This window comes from Protopterus annectens, chromosome 3.part1, assembly GCF_019279795.1.
Source record: "Protopterus annectens isolate FY-2018-M chromosome 3.part1, PAN1.0, whole genome shotgun sequence".
Classification (NCBI taxonomy): Eukaryota; Metazoa; Chordata; order Ceratodontiformes; family Protopteridae; genus Protopterus; species Protopterus annectens.
This window is the reverse complement of record NC_056732.1, coordinates 1,501,711,734-1,501,728,589: the sequence shown is the minus strand read 5'-3', so window position 1 is coordinate 1,501,728,589 and position 16,856 is coordinate 1,501,711,734. Positions and strand designations below refer to the sequence as shown.

The window sequence follows — 16,856 nt, the reverse complement described above, 5'->3', positions numbered from 1 at the left end:
TCTTTTGAAGGCCCTACGCAGCCTCCATGTCACGCGTGAGACCCTTAAGGCACCGATTCTGAAGATATAACTTCAGGGAATAAACTAATGAAAAAAGTATAAAAAGCAGTCCGATCCACAGCCAGATAGATTTAATACCATATAAAGACAAATAAAACAGACGTATTTAGCGCTTTCATCTCTCTCAGGAGACTTCATCAGAATACAATTAATGCCATTTCGTCTATCATTTTATATACAAACTTTCAAGTTAAATCATTAATTGTGTCACCAATCAAGTTCCATTTGGCAAATGTTCTCTAACATTTAAGACATATATTTAATAATACAAAAAATACTTTAAAACACAAACAAAATAGAATAATCAATTTATATATTCCCTACCTTTATATTTATAAATATAATACATTTAAAAACATCTTAAAAACATATTTATTGACTTAAATGGATTTAAGCTATATTGTTAGCCCTTTCTACTAAAATGGGTGTGTTGGAAACTGTTTCATTGAGTCCTGGTGGAAGCATAGCTGCTGATTTCAGCTGCCAGTTTCTTTCTTCTTTAACAGATTTTTCCAATTCCCCTCTGGGATTCAAATTCACCTTATCCAGAATTCCAAAAGAAAATTTTGTAAAAGTGGGGCAAGAAAGGGAATGCTTGTACAAGGCATTGGTCATCTTTTTATTTTTTATGTCATTGGTGTGCGCATAAATTCTAGTTTTCAACGCACGCTCAGTTTTCCCCACATAAAAATGGGGCATGTCTCACACAATGCTAAGTAAACCACTCTATTAGTATTGCAGTTCCCTCTCTTCAAAAACACTCTTGCCCACAATTCTCCATTTTCACAACTCTTTCTTTCATAATAAATGAACATCGCCCACATCTTCCACAGACTCTAGTGCTTTGGATCATGTTATCCTCCATTTCAATTTTTTGATCAAGCAATCTCTTAAAGTTTGGTGTGGTTTTAGTGACAAAAATAGGTTGCCTTCCCAATTTTTCAGCCACTTTAATGATTTTAAAAATGTCCCAGTTATGTTTTAAAGCTTCCTGGATTCTACCAGTAAGATGGTTATGTTCTAGGATACAAGCTTTATTGTAACACTTATTAACAATTAACAGTTATTAAACAGTTCAGTTTTAATCAACCCAATACCAACAAGGTTCCTGCGAGGGTACCACTTAAGTTTGATGAACACAATTTTAAGAGAGTTCATTTTTTTCTTCAAGAAGAGACTGCTTAAATTAAAGACATCCCAAATTGACATTGCTTATTTAAATGAATGTTTAAACTTAAAAGTAGTCCCTCAGGGACTCAGACTTTATAAATTTCCATTTGGCGTGTTTTATGACAATGATGTGATTATTGATTTTATTGAATTTTCTGATACAACTGGTATGGATTTTCTACGAAAAACTATCTTTTATTATGAAAAACAGAAGGTTGCTTTAACTCAGGAAATTGAGGAGTTGGATAGGAAAATTAGGGAAGATTTGTTATTTCCCCAATTTCAAGACCTGTATTACAAAATATTTGTCAAAGTTGAAAGGAGATGTAATATTTTTTTATAAAAAGAAGCGGAAGCTAGAACGGGACTTAAAGCAATATAATAAAAAAGAAGCGTATCCCACCCCTCTCAGTATGGATTTTAACCATAGTAAAAGTAATGGAAGGGAAGAACCGGGAACATTGAGTTATAGTGAAGTTTTAAGGATGAATAATGTAAATAACACTCAGATGGAATATGAGAGGGAGGAGGGACAGGATTTTCCATATATCAGACGCTCGGAAAGACTGGCACAGAGAAATATAGAGAAAAGGAAATACAATCAGAATTCCTATCAACAGACACAGAAAAAGGGGTTTTATCAAACAGACAGACACAGGAATTAGTTGGTAACATAGTTAAATGTAAAAATGGTTTTACTGTGTATAATTATACTAATAGAGAGATCACAGATTAATATTTTTGTTATCTAAGGGAATTAAATTAATTCCTGAGGGAAGAAGCAACCTTGTGGACAATGTCCTGGCTTTGAAATTGTATACTGAAAATTTAATTTTGAGTTACAGTTTAATGACAGAGATGGAGAGTTAAGAGAAGGGAACACAATGAGTGAAAATAGATGGAAAAAGAGAAGTACATATAACCCTCCATTACATCCTTTAGTGGATATGTTTGAAAAACTAGTGTTGGAAGATTTGTATTATATACACACCTTAGACAGAAATATTCCCTGGAATTTAAGTAGAGAAGAACAATTTATTAATGGATTTAAGGAAAGATAAAACAATACGTATTATGACCCCAGATAAAGGGGATGGGGTGGTCTTGTTTAAGAAGACTACATAAATGAAATGCGACAACTTTTGTTTGAAGAAACTACATATACAGCGGTGTCTATAAATCAAATTAATGTTTCTTATTCCAGAATTGACTCCTATCTGGAAGAATATTTGTTGAACAATAGGATAAATGGGGATGTTTATGATTTCTTATACAAGAAATATAACATTCCGGTATTCTTTGGAATACTGAAAATACACAAAGATATAGGAAAGCCCCCCTTTAGACCCATAGTGGCTGCCAAAGGCCCCAAGACTCACCCCCTGGCTGTATTTATTGATCAAAATGTACAGCACGTCGTAGAAAAGACGTCCCACTTGGTCAAGGACTCGTGGGTTTCTTGGGGTTACTTAAAAAGGAAAGTACAGTTTTGTACCTACCATAAATGTAGATGTTCGAAGATCCACATTGCTGCAGTCATAACTTATGGGTGGTCCGCTGTCCTCGGCCGGCCCGAATACCAAAGTATTAGGCTGACGTCGGCCATGGGCGCTCAGATCTGACGTCAGAGCGTCAAGGTATTAAAGCGCATGACCGACGTCATTTCCTCAGTCTTTTCTTGCCCCAGATGTCAGAAGGCCCTAAAAAATAAAGGCCACAGCCAAAAATAGAATAACTCCCTAAAACCATGTACAAAATAAGTACAGTTTTGTACCTACCATAAATGTAGATGTCCGAGAGGAATGCATCTGCAGTCTTTACAAATGGGTTGTCCTGTCGTCAGGCAGCCCTTCGGTCGGCCGGATTCCAAAGTCTGGGTCTGGCTTCGGCTGGTGTCGCACTTCACCCGACGTCATTGCGGCAGTTATTCGGGTATAAAGGCATCAGCCGACGCCATTTTCCTCAGTCTTTCTTGCCGTGTGGCGCCCGAAGCAGAAGCTGTTCGCAAGTGCCAGTCGGTCAGATCCAGAGATTACTACTACCGAATACTACTTCAAAGACTTCTATAAAGCTAAGTACCCCGTTGGGGACTCTTTCTTGCCTCAGCCGATGTCAGAGAAAGTTAATAACTGTTTATCTTGTGGGAAAAATACCTCATAAAGATTTCCACTCCTATTGTATACATTGTTTAGGCCCAGACCAACATCTACATTTATGGTAGGTACAAAACTGTACTATGTTCTTCATCTCACATTGCTGCAGTCATAACTTATGGGTAGAATCCCAAAGCAGAGGTAAAGGGAGGCTGGCAAAATCATAAAGCATTGGGGGCTGCCAAAATGCCCTGTAAGATTGCAGTGGCAAAACCAGCCCTAGATTTGGAATAAAGAGGAAGATGGTAATGTTTAGAAAAAGTGTGCACTGAACTCCAAGTAGCTGCTTCCAAAATATCTTTAGTAGCTACCCCCCTTAGAAAAGCAGAAGTGGCAGTAGCCCTAGTGGAGTGAGGCCTGATTCCAGCTGGAATCTCCTTACCATGATGAGAATAACAAAAAGCAATACAAAGGCCAATCCACTTAGAAATAGTTTGTTTTGAAACAGGTTTCCCCTGAGAACCCAAAGCAAAAGAAACAAACAACTGCTGAGACTGTCTGAACCCTTTAGTCTTGCTCAAATAATAACGCAACTGCCTGTGAATATCCAAAGTGTGCAAAATTTTCTCCCCTTTATTTTGGGGATCTGCATAAAAAGTAGGCAAATGAATAGATTGGTTCAAGGCCACATTTGAAACCACTTTAGGCATAAAAGTAGGGTTAGTACGCAGAGATACCCTGTCCTTATGAAAAATTAGGAAGGGTTCAACTGCCATTAGAGCCTGCAATTCAGAAACCCTTCTAGCAGACGTAATGGCCAATTTTCCAACACAAAATTGAGATCCCAAGCAGGAGTAGGAGCTCTACGCGGGGGTCTTATGTTCTTTGCCCCTCTAAGGAATTGCTTAAACAAAGGATGAGAGAATAATGGTGGGTCACAGTCATAGTGAGCAGAAATGGCTGCAGCATGAACTTTTATAGAGGAGAAAGACAAACCCTTGTCCAATAATTCTGTAAGATATTGAAGAGAAACACTCAAATCAGGCCTGGAAACATCAAAGCTCTTTGCTTTGCTCAAAATAAAAAATCTCCTCCATTTATCAGCATAATCTTTCCTTGTACTAGGCCTCCTGGCCTCCAAAATAACATTCAAAACTTGTTGAGGAAGCTGCGACCCTCCAGGTTCTAGAACAGAATATGCCAGGCTGTTAGATGCAGGGACTGAATCCTGACATTGAGGAAATGATCGCCCTCCTGAGTCAAAAGGTGTGAAATCAAAGGCAAAGGGTAAGGAGGTTCCCGTACTAAACTCCTCAGCAGAGGGTACCAGTGCTGTCGAGGCCAGTCTGGAGCTATTAGAATCATGGAGGGCTTGTCTTGTCTGACCTTCAAGAGAACCTTTGGAAGAAGAGGCAGAGGCGGAAAGGCATAGACGTGAAGATTGCTCCAACTGAATGATAGAGCATCCACTTTCCAAGCTGTGGGATGAAACATCTTTGTGCAAAACTTTGGCACCTGGAAATTTAGTGGAGAAGCGAACAGATCTATGTCTGGAGTCCCCCATATTGTCAACTGTCGAAATACATGAGGATCCAATTTCCACTCGTGGGGATCCACTATCCGTCTGCTCAAAACATCTGCTAAGGAGTTCTGTGCTCCTGGCAGAAACCTTGCTTGAAGAGTGAGTTGCAAACTGAGAGCAATCTCCCACAAAATCATAGCTTGCCTGCAAAGAGGGTACGAATGGGTTCCCCCTTGCTTGTTGATGTACCACATGACAGTTGTGTTGTCTGTTTGAATCAACACCTGCCCTGGGAGAAGTAAATCCTTGAAAGCCATCAATGCAAACTGGACTGCTAACATTTCCTTCAAGTTGATATGTAAATGTTGAAGTCTGGCAGGCCACATGTCTTGAACCCATTTTCCATTGAGGTGTGCTCCCCAAGCCTTGTCCGAGGCATCCGTCGTTAAAATCTGACTCGCCTCTGGTCGGGTCACAGAGTCCCTTGTTTAGGTGACATTCCTGAGCCCACCACAAAAATTCCTTTTGAATGCAAGGTATTATTTGAATGACAGTGTCCAGATCTTGGCAGTGTTGTGTCCATACATTTTTGAGATACCATTGTAGCTTCCTCATATGCAGTTTGGCATTGGGAAGCACCAGAATACAAGATGCCATGAACCCCAAGGCTTGAAGGACTGTCCTTGCAGTCAGCCTGGACCGTAGAGACAATTGATGGAAGTAAAGTGTAAGATTCTTTTGCTTGTCCGGGGTCAAAAAGGCCATCTGGGAAGCTGTATTCAGTCTCACACCCAGAAAGCACATTTCCTGAGAGGGTACTAGACTGGACTTTGTTTTGTTCACAGAATACCCTAGGCACCTTAACACTGTCATAACATACTGTAGATGGTGAAGAAGCTCGTGCTTGTCTTGAGCAAGAATCAGGCAATCGTCCAAATAAGGATAAATTTGTATTCCTCTTAACCTGAAGAAGGCTATCACTGGAGCCAGAACTTTTGTGAATACCCTGGGCAGTAGATAAGCCAAAGGGCAATGCAGAGAACTGATAATGTAAAGTCCCAGCCCGAAAACGCAGGAATCTCCTGCAACTGAGCCTGATAGGAATATGAAGATAAGCCTCTGAGATCCAGAGTTACCATCCAGTGATCTTTGCCCAACAGAGGCAGAAGTTGTTGCAACGTCAACATTTTGCATTTTGGAATGTCCAGATATGTGTTGAGGATAGATAAATCCAAGATTGGCCTCCAAGTGTTTCCTTTCTTTGGTACAAGAAATAGGCGAGAGTAAAATCCGAGGCCCACTTCTGACAGAGGGACCTCCTGTATAGCCCCCATTTGAAGAAGTAAAGAAATCTGTTTGTAAGCCTCTACCCTTTGCTGAGGAGGAACATCTGGCATGCCTTTGAAAGGAGGCAATGTGTGGAAATAAAACTTGTAGCCTCGGTCTATAATGTCCAACACCCATTTGTCCTGGGTGACTAGAAACCAATTTTGCTTGAAGAGTGCCAACTTTCCTCCCAAAGGAGCTGCCAGACAGGAAGGATCTGGCAGCTGGAGATGCAGGTCATTGGGCCTGTTTACGAAAGGACTGGCCCCTGCCCTCACCTGTAGATTGTGCTGGTGAACTCCACGGTCTAGGCCTGAAAGAACTCTGAGCTCTGCCCCTACCACGTCTAGATCTACCCCTAGACTGTGAATCAGAAGAAGGGTAAGTCCAACCCTTAGCAGGCCAGTTCCTGCTAAACTTAGGGGCTGCACCTGCAAAAAATCTTTAACAGTCTGCATAGACTTAGCCTTGTCTTCCATTTTTTTCAAGACAGACTCCACAGGAAAACCAAACAAAACTTCAGACTGCAAAGGAGCATCTAAAATCCTAGCTTTAACATGCTCTGACAAATTCTGATCCTTAAGCCAGGCGTGCCTGCGGATAACTGAACCAGTGGCAGCCACCCTGGAAGAAGCCTGCAAAGCATCAAAACCACACTGCAAAGCATGCTTACCCACCTGATCAGAGACATGTACCAAATCATGTAATTCCTTACACTCTATGCCCTCTGCCAAAGCATCCACTTTAGATTTTAACTGAGTAAGGAGAAAATTCTGGTACTTCAACATATGAAACTGGCAATTCAAAGCCCTCATTGCTAAAGTGGAAGAGGTATACACTTTCTTACCCCACCTTTCCAAAGCTCTAGCATCCTTATCCAAAGGAACTGGATATTTTACAACAGAAGCCCTGATACCCTTAGGTCCCTGGCTAATAGTTTCTGGGTCGGCCCTAGGGCTCTTGTACAGATATTTATGAGCCTCAGGCACTCTGTAATACCTATCTGGCTTAACTGGCGCAGGAGGCAAAGAGTCTGGATTAAGGGAAGCCTCAGAGAAAATGTCTTGAACAACATCCAAAACAGGAGGTATAGCCAAGGGCCTATGCTGCGGTACAAACAAAAATTCCCTAAGCCTCCTTCCTGGAATCTGAGAAATCCTGACCTTCCCATTTAAAATGCTCCCTCATGGAATGCAGGGTTTCTGAAAAAGAAAAATCCTCTGGAGGAAAAGCAGAAGGAGTGGAATCCTCTGCGTCTGAATCAGAATAAGGAGGAAAATCCTGAATGTCTTCAGCCGAAGACTCTGAGTAATCTGAAGCCTGCTCCAAACTTTCCATTTCTGGCTCCACCCTAGGCCTCTTATCAGGAGGGGGCATAGAACCCCTGATTAAAGTAATTAAATCTTCTGCCATTTTAAGCATGTGTTTCTTAGGCACAGAACCTGCAGAACTAGGACTGACACCTGTGGTAGGCAAACCAGGCCTGCCTTTGGAGGTACCTTAGAGACAGAAGGAGAAGGCCTAACCACCTTAGGCAAAGAAGGGAGAACAGTAACCTGAGAGGCCCCCTCAGCCTGACCTGACTCCTGAGAGGCCACATCTTGCAAAACCAACGTCTCCCCCTGAGAGTCAGTTGAAACTTTGGCCGGATCAACCGAATCCACCGTAGTGTCTAAAGAACCGGCGTCCGGAACGGAAGAGTCATCCTGCTTGGACTTTAAAGATTTATCTTTGCGCTTCTTCGCGGTAGCGGGCGTCGGAGGATCCAACGGCATATTGTAATTACACCGCTTACCGAAGACAAGCCTAGCACAATCTAACCTACGTTTAATGGTGCGCTTATTAAATCTAGCACAAAAGCGACACCCTACTACGTCGTGCTCAGGTCCCAAGCAAGGAATACAAAGAGAGTGGTAATCCCTATGCAGTATCTGTTTCCCACAAGAAATACAATTATTCACTTTTTCTGACATCCGGAAGTAACTGAGGCAAGAAAAAACAAAAATATTCCCCAACGGGGTACTTAGCCCAACTTGGTTTCGGTCTGAAACTCAGAATACGAAAATTTCAGAACGCTGAACGGCACTTGCAAACACTGCTTCTGCTTCGGACCATGCGGCAAAAAAGACTGAGGAAATGACGTCGGTCATGCGCTTTAATACCTTGACGCTCTGACGTCAGATCTGAGCGCCCATGACCGACGTCAGCCTAATACTTTGGTATTCGGGCCGACCGAGGACAGCGGACTACCCATAAGTTATGACTGCAGCAATGTGAGATGAAGAACATCTGTAGACTAAGGAGTTGATTTTTCTAACTATAGACATAAAGGACCTTTTTACAGTTATACCTAAAGTGGAAGGGTTAGAATTTTTTGAAGAAATTTCAGTTTTCAGATTTAACCCATGAGCAGGTGACCTTGATCTGTGAATTGAGACTGGTGTTGGAAAATAATTTTATTTGGTTTGAAGGGGAATATTTCCAACAAATTCGAGGGGTCACCATGGGTGCAGCCTGTGTGTATATGCTAATTTGGTTCTTTTGGGATGGGAGAACAGATGTGGGATAGCCTGCCCCCACTGGGACAAAATACGGTTATATTCCCGCTTCTTGGATGATATTTTTATTTTATGGAAAGGAACAGTGGCCGAAATTGAGGAATTTATGTTTTATTTAAACAACTCAACGCATTTTTTGAAATTTACTTATAATTTTCATGAGGACAGGATTAATTACTTAGACTTATTACACATGATACAAATGGTTTTAGATCTAGAATATTTAGAAAGGATACTTTTGTAACTCTTATTTACACTTCAACAGTAACCACCCCTTGGTTCAAAAGAAGAGCATCATCAAGGGACAGGCAATAAGAGTTGCTCGGATGACCTCACATCATGAGGATGTTAGTGAGGAGCTTGATAAAACTGCACATATGTTTTATGAAAGGGGGTATCCTGTACCCCTGGTAGATAGGATAACCTATGATGTGTATAATAAATGGGGGACCTGGTATCAGCCCCTGTTGGGGGTTGATTTAACTAAAGACGCAAACTTGGAAGTTAATAAGAGTTACAATAAAGCTTGTATCCTGGAACATAACCATCTTACTGGTAGAATCCAGGAAGCTTTAAAACATAATTGAAACATTTTTAAAATCAATAAAGAAGTGGCTGAAAAATTGGGAAGGCAACCTATTTTCATCACTAAAACCACACCAAACTTTAAGAGATTGCTTGAACAAAAAATTGAAATGGAGGATAACATGATCCAAAGCACTAGTGTCTGTGGAAGATGTGGGCAATGTTCATTTATTATGAAAGAAAGGGTTGTGAAAATGGAGAATTGTGGGCAAAAGAGTGTTTTTGAAGAAAGGGAACTGCAATACTAATAGAGTGGTTTACTTAGCATTGTATGAGACATGCCCCCACTTTTATGTGGGGAAAACTGAGCGTGCATTTAAAACTAGAATTTATGAGCACACCAATGACAAAAAAAATAAAAAGATGACCAAATACCTTGTACAAGCATTCCCTTTCTTGCCCCACTTTTACAAAATTTTCTTTTGGAATTCTGGATAAAGCGAATTTAAATCCCAGAGGGGGATTGGAAAAATCTGTTAAAGAAAAACTGTTTTGGCAGTTGAAATTAGCAGCTATGCTTCCAACCAGGACTCAATGAAACAGTTTCCATCACACCCATGTTAGTAGAAAGGGCTAACAATATAACTTAAATCCATTTAAGTCAATAAATATGTTTTTAAGATGTTTTAAAATGTATTATATTTATAAATATAAAGGTAGGGAATATATAAATTGATTGTTCTATTTTGTTTGTGTTGTTTTTAAAGTATTTTATGATGAGTTATTAAATATGTCTTAAATGTTAGAGAACATTTGCCAAATGGAACTTGATTGGTGACAATTAATGATTTAACTTGAAAGTTTGTATATAAAATGGTATAAGAAATGGCACTAATTGTACTCTGATGAAGTCGCCTGAGAGAGATGAACGTGCTAAATACATCTGTTTTATTTGTCTTTACATGGTATTAAATCTATCTGGCTGTGGATCGGACTGCTTTTTATACTTTTTTCATAACTTCAGGGAAGCTAAATGGCTACGAAGAGCTTTGAGTATGAAGGCCTTACACAGACAGCACAGGGACTATGGTTGTGGTCTGGGCCCAGGCAAAACAAAAAGCAAAGATCACGACAATGTATGTAGAATCTGCCTTCCACACAGACACCTGTCCTTCCTAGTCGACATGTAATCACAGCAAAACAAAGTAGCCAAAATATTAAAGAACATCCCCCCCAGTGGGGTACTTATCTGAACCAACATTTGCAACTTGTCTGATGAATGATGACCGGAGCAGGTGATCAAACAGTTAGCAGAAAATTTCTGAGGTCGGTACGTGCTGACGTCTACTTTATACCAGATATCTCTTTATGGCCGACGTACATTTGCTGATGTGCAGTGTTGCACATACCTCACAGTAACAATAGACTTTTGCATACTGGCCGAATGTATGAGTCAACCGGTGGCAGACTCCCCCTCATGTTACGAGTACTGCAGCATATGAATAGAAAAACATATGTTATAAATATATGTTAAAATTTAAATTTATGTACTATTAGGACTGTTACAGCATGGTACAAGGCTATGATGTATACTGTTGTCAGGTAATGACATGCTAGGGGGAAAAAAGAAATCAAAGCTGGTATGTGTTAAACCTCAACAGGATCGCATCTTAATGCTTTCAAAAAAGTTAAAGTTTAATGTAAAAAAAAAAAAAAAAGTTGCAACCTGCCATAAAATCCTTATAGAAACTGCAAATTAAAAAATTTAAGATCACTTGTCAATTCAAAGGTGCATGACATGAATTTGGAATACTTAAACTACGCAAGGGCTTTATGTGAATTTCTAAAGCTGTTGTATGGTACAGTGAAGAGTACACACCCACAATATTACTTTTTTGATGTTTAAACCTGAAACACAGATGAATACATTTTCGTCATATGGATATTATCGGGGGTAGAAAATAAATGGATGCTTCAACAATATAAATACGGTTCAATTTTTTTATGCGACAGATTAGGACGATGGCGATTTGTGGTCTCAGATCATGTGTTGACAGGCTCACTTGTCAACAGTAGATCCTGTTTTTTTAAAAAGATGAGTGACTTTAGGCTACTGAAAGGAATTTTTCTCTAGGTCTAAACATATTAAAAGGCAGCCTGGATTGTCCTGTGATAATGGGGTACGTTATAGTTGTGATTTTGTGAATAGGAAGGATGAATGATGTTGGCAGCTGATACCACTCATTTAACTGTTTCATATACCAAAGTGACGAAAGAAGGCTGTGCTTGACAAGCAAGAGGTGGTAATTTGTTACTGGACTGCCAGGTAAAACATTTAAGGATTTACCATCTATATCTGGTCACCTGCTGATGGGTAGACTTGAACAGTTAAATGAAAATGGGCAAGTTATGACAACAGGGCTTGTAGGGAAGTTAGAAAGCAAAGTATAAAAAGAGGCCTGATACTTTCCAGAAGAGACCAAAATTCAAGTAACAGATTAACAATAAGACTGAACTAGCTAAAAAGATTTAATATGGAAGGTGGGTGGATGAAAGGAATGCAGGTAGAAGGCAAGGCAGAGTACAAAGTTGTCAATACTGCAGTGTGAAGGAACGGTAAACAAAAAAGTTCAACAGCATGATTAACTTTATAAGAGTGCCATATGAATAGGATGTCTAGTGCTTGAACAAATACAATTATAAAAGCAAACAGTGTGCCTACGAGGTATTTACAAACACTAAGAAGATACCAAACCTTGTTAGAAATTGCCAAAAGACAGCCTGTTGAAAAAATAATTTAATAAATAGGTACACAGCAAGCACAGAAAGTTCTATTGAAGTCCTGATTTTTCATGGATGAAAGTGCTTGAGTGAACTTTGTTCTGGATGCTATCAGCTGTGGATTACGGATAAAAAAGGCCAGATTATAGCTGGTAAAGATAAACCAAAGCAAAGACCTATTTAAAAGTGCTGTTAGCATTTCATCTAAAAGATTAATACTGACAGTTATGCAATTCTTTGTAAAGTTGAAAGTTCCAGTTTAACACACAATAATTCTACAACTGCAGTGGGACAGTAAGTAAACACATTTTGTTAAACATGGAAAAACTTTGTTCGCCTTTGACTAAGCAAACCATGCTGTTTCTACTCCTCCCTCCTAACAGCTTACATCTCCTGCCAGTAGCTTCAGTAGAGTTGACTTTCCAGCTCCATTGGGTCCAACCAGTGCCACCCGGGTGTCCAAATCAATACCAAATTCTAAGTTCTTGTAGATCAAAGGCTACAATCAAAGCAGAAAGTAGTATTACAAAAATAGCTAACAATTTAAACAAAGTATACACTGTAACTTAAATATTTAGAAAACATACATCAGTACAAGAAAAAAAAAAGTACTACTGTGTAATTACTACATTAACAGCTTTGGTAGGACACAGCTCCTGCATGTGCCATCAGTACTTGCTGCTCCATCGGCAAGGCCTTCCCTGGAGCCAAAACATCACTAGAAAAAAACAGTTATGAAATATACTAAAACCTTGACAGTAGATTTCTGGCATGGTGCTTGCTAGGTACATGACATTTATCTTGGACAACTCTCTGATTATTCTAGTAAACGAGATTCTGAGGACAGACTTACAAGGTTCTCTTGTATTCCCTCTTGAGGCCTGTTACTCAGAATCAGTTGTGACCTGCCCTGACTTTCAGGATGTAAAAGCCCCCTGCATAAGTTGATACTTGTCTTGCTCTGCAGTTATAACACAAAATACTGCAAAATTTTCCAAAAAATCAGGTTTTGCAAATAGTAATTTGGTTAGCTAGAAATATTTCATAAACCATGCATTTGAGCTAGTACTCCTCTTAATGACAGACCTTTGCAAGAGAATTACATCAGCACTTCATTAAAATGGGCAGTTACCTTATGCATGTTGGTCATTTTCACTGGTATAAGGACAAGTTTAGTGTTAGACTTCATAGAACTCTATACTCGTACTGCACCCAAACTAGTCAACTCTAGACCACTTGTGTACCATCCCTTAGTGATAATGAAATAAGGATCTGGAGTTATGATATGCACTTTAATACCACCACTGTAGCAAGCATGGTGGATACAGGAGTGTGGCACACAAACCAACTTTCATGCAAAGCCCTTTGGTTTGCTGGGGTGTGTCTTCATCTGCTGGGCATGCAAACCTCCAGAGGGACTTTCTCAGAGAAAGCAGGTGGATGGCTCAGGGAGGGCTGCAAAGATTCTCAATGAGTCCTGCGCTCAGCAAGAACAGATGCTAAAGTTTCATCTTTATTACCCGCTTCGTTTTTGATGGCTTCTAGTATTTCATGCACTAGCTTTAGTCTCTTCTTGCCTAGACAGTTCTGAAGAGAACACTTCCTTCTCCTCAACATCTTCTGGCTAAAGCCTTGACAAATGCAAATGTGGATGTTGTGCCCCGGGCTTAAAATACAAACTGGCTATGGTAATCCTTATGAAGCATTCACCTGTTAAATCACATTTTTCAGACTGGACAAAATAGCAATATCATACAGGACACTGAGAAAAACAAAAAAAAGGTTTCTTCTACTGGTGTTATTTCTATGCACAGCTCTGAAGCACACCAAATCCGAACTACAGATGCTAGCAAGCAGTTCATGCAACATGAAGCGTCAAAAACAGCTAAAGACAATGTAGGCAAAAGTCAGTTTTTCCAAGGGAATGTGCTCTAGGGGTGGATGTCAGTCACTGTTCTACTGCACTGAGTGGGTGGGAGAGGGGCTGCATTCAACCAAACGGAAGAATATGTGGTACACCCCAAAAGTGGTGTGAGGGTGGTTTACTATATTAATGAGGTGCTTGCACAAGGAGTTGTAAGAAGTGGCCTACTATAAACAAAGGAAAAAACCCACTGGTCTCCTCCTGACAGTTCTACCAATAAGGGCAAATCCTTATAACAGCAGCAAAAATAAACAGCATCCCCTAAACGAATCAGGGAAGTGATTAATTGGCTGGCACAATCACCACCTTGGCTAAGTTAGCTGACAAGTAAGACCATGTGACACTTCAACGTCTTCCTTAGTCTACAAGTACTCTTCTTTTGGGGTTGGCTGGACCTAAATGAGACAATACTGACTAAAGGGAGTGTCACAAAGGTCTTGCACAGTAGTTGGCCTAATTCCACTTATTCACTAGACTTTCCTGGATATTTATGGTTACAGTTTAATTCCCAGAAACCGATCTTGCTTAAAGACATCTCATCTGTATTTTTTTTTTTGGTGGACGACTTAAAAATGTACAATTCATAAGATGAGGAACTGACAAGACTACTAACAATGAATAAAACCTTCTCAGATTATATAAGAATGGCATCTGGTCTTCATGAATATGCAAAAACATTTAAAGGAAAGCCGCAGCATCAAGAAAACAACTACCTGAGACAAGAATGTGATACAAGGGAACTTTATCAGGAGGGAGTGTATGAATACTTTGGAATAAATGAAGGATTGGCAATTAAAATTAATAAATAATAAAGTTCAGCAAGGAACACTTCAGAAGACTAAACTAATACTGAAAACTACCTTCTGACATCTAGGAATGAAGTTCAAGCTATAAATTAATTTGCTTCTCCTGTTTTAACTTGCAGCATTAGACACAAGTAAAGAACTTCATTCTTACCAAAGGATATAAGTGTATCCCAAGATTATATTCCTCTTTCTGAAAGAGGTATGAGGTTGCTCAAGACTGACCCACATGTATACATCTGCAGCCGTGGGATTCCATATGTATCTACTGACCTCATCAGATACGAACAGAGTGGAAGTTTTAAAACTTGAGAAGTAGCTGAACATAATGGGCCAGATTCAGGAAGCCTCCGTGTAAGAGTTATAACTCTTACACGGAGGCTGCAGTTAAACGGTGTGATGTCAGCATGTCATGCATATGCATGAGGTGCATGAGGCATGCTGAATCACACTGTAACTCTTACACGGACCGTGTAACACAGTAGGGGGTGTGTCCGTTGGCTAAGCCCTGCAAGCGGTCACGCCCCCGGAAGTCTATAATGGCTGAAAGTAAACAGCCACGAGAAAGGCCATGGAAATGTGAATAAACACACTACACAACACATGCCCCCACAGACCAGCAATGTAAAGCGTGAACAGATGTTATAAAATGAAAATAAAAACAGTTTTATTTTTTTTAAACCCCGTAAATGTTTGCTACTGTGTGCGCTCGTGTGTGCGGGAGTGCTACTAGTGCAACTGCAGTTAGCAATCAGTGGAAAAGGATATAAGAACTAAATATGCAAAGTAAGCCAAGAAGTAATAGCAGAGCGGTAGAGTTGTCGGCTTGAGAGCAGGCAGGCAAGCAAGGTTCGAGCCCACACAACACCCTTTTTTTTTTGTAAATAAGCACTAAAAAGGCCCCTGACAGTATTGTACAAATGTAAAAGTATTTCCTTTTGTAAAATGGAATGAAATGGAGCATATATTTCCAAGTAATACAAGAATAAAAATTGTTAGAAATGTACTGATAGTTAAACTGCAGTGAGACAGAGTGCCCGTAGCTAAGTAGTGTTTCACAAACTGCAAATTGCTTGCTCAGAGCTAAGCACTGGTTTAACAGGCTCAAACTGTGTGCAACTAGCTGTGCTTAGCTTAACATGTGTGTTACTAGCCAATTAAGGTGTAACCCAGCGCACACCGTTTGCACGACGCGCCCACAAGCTAACCGGCGGTGCACATGCGTGAGCTCTGGGCAAACGAGCGCAGACCTGGTTTTAAGTGCTTAAAAGTGCTTTCGGCATGTTTGATTGACAGGTCCTGAAGTCATTTCCAGACGGTCATAAAAATTAAAATTCAGTGGTCAGATTCGAACCCAGGATACCATGCACTAGAGTCAAGGTACTAAACCACTAAGCCATGACAGCAGTACTTAGAAATGCAGAAATAGCATAAATATAGGATGTAATCCAAAATGGAGCATGATAAAGCAGTTTCTGTGAAGTAGATACAATTCTAAACCGGCCAATCATAGAAATGTGTGGGAAAATCAGCATATATAAGCCCCATAGGCGGGAATACACAGCATAAACGATTGTAGAATACACCTGCAGGCAGAATGAGTGGAGTAGGGAGGGCGTTGCTTTCGAGCACAGCGGTGGGGCATTGAGGAGTCCAGATGCATGGTCTGGCTCCTAGTTCACCATCATGAGGCCCAACTCATGCAGGGCCAGGTCTCATGGGGAGCGTACAGGGCGGAGGCATGGGACCAGTTGGCTCATGATCTTACTAGTGCTACTGGGATTCCACGCACTGGTGAGCAGGTCCGTCACCACCATGCGGACCTGAAGCGACGTAAGCAAGACCAGTTGACCCAATGGATCCAGGAGGCCCGGGATATGCCCAACGCCCCACTACTGAGTAAGTTACATTTTACTTATGTATGTAAGGAATTCAACTAGCTGATACCATGGAGATGTGGATCCCAATATTACTTGTTTTGTATTACAGCTGCAGGTGTCCGGTCTATGAATCTACAGACACATGACCGCAGACTGGTGCGGCTGTGCCACCATGCAGGTTAGTAACCCCACCTAGTAGTTGTAAATAAATATT

General features: G+C 40.4%; 1 protein-coding gene across 1 annotated transcript in view; it reads right to left on the bottom strand.

The window, feature by feature from the left end:
- Positions 1–16,856, bottom strand: part of ABCF2 (ATP binding cassette subfamily F member 2) — a 1,573,086-nt gene that overhangs the window by 620,518 nt on the left and 935,712 nt on the right. Inside the window, exon 13 of the mRNA XM_044067572.1 lies at positions 12,424–12,534. Within this exon, the coding sequence (XP_043923507.1) occupies positions 12,424–12,534 (111 nt within the window). The remainder of the gene's footprint in view (positions 1–12,423; positions 12,535–16,856) is intronic.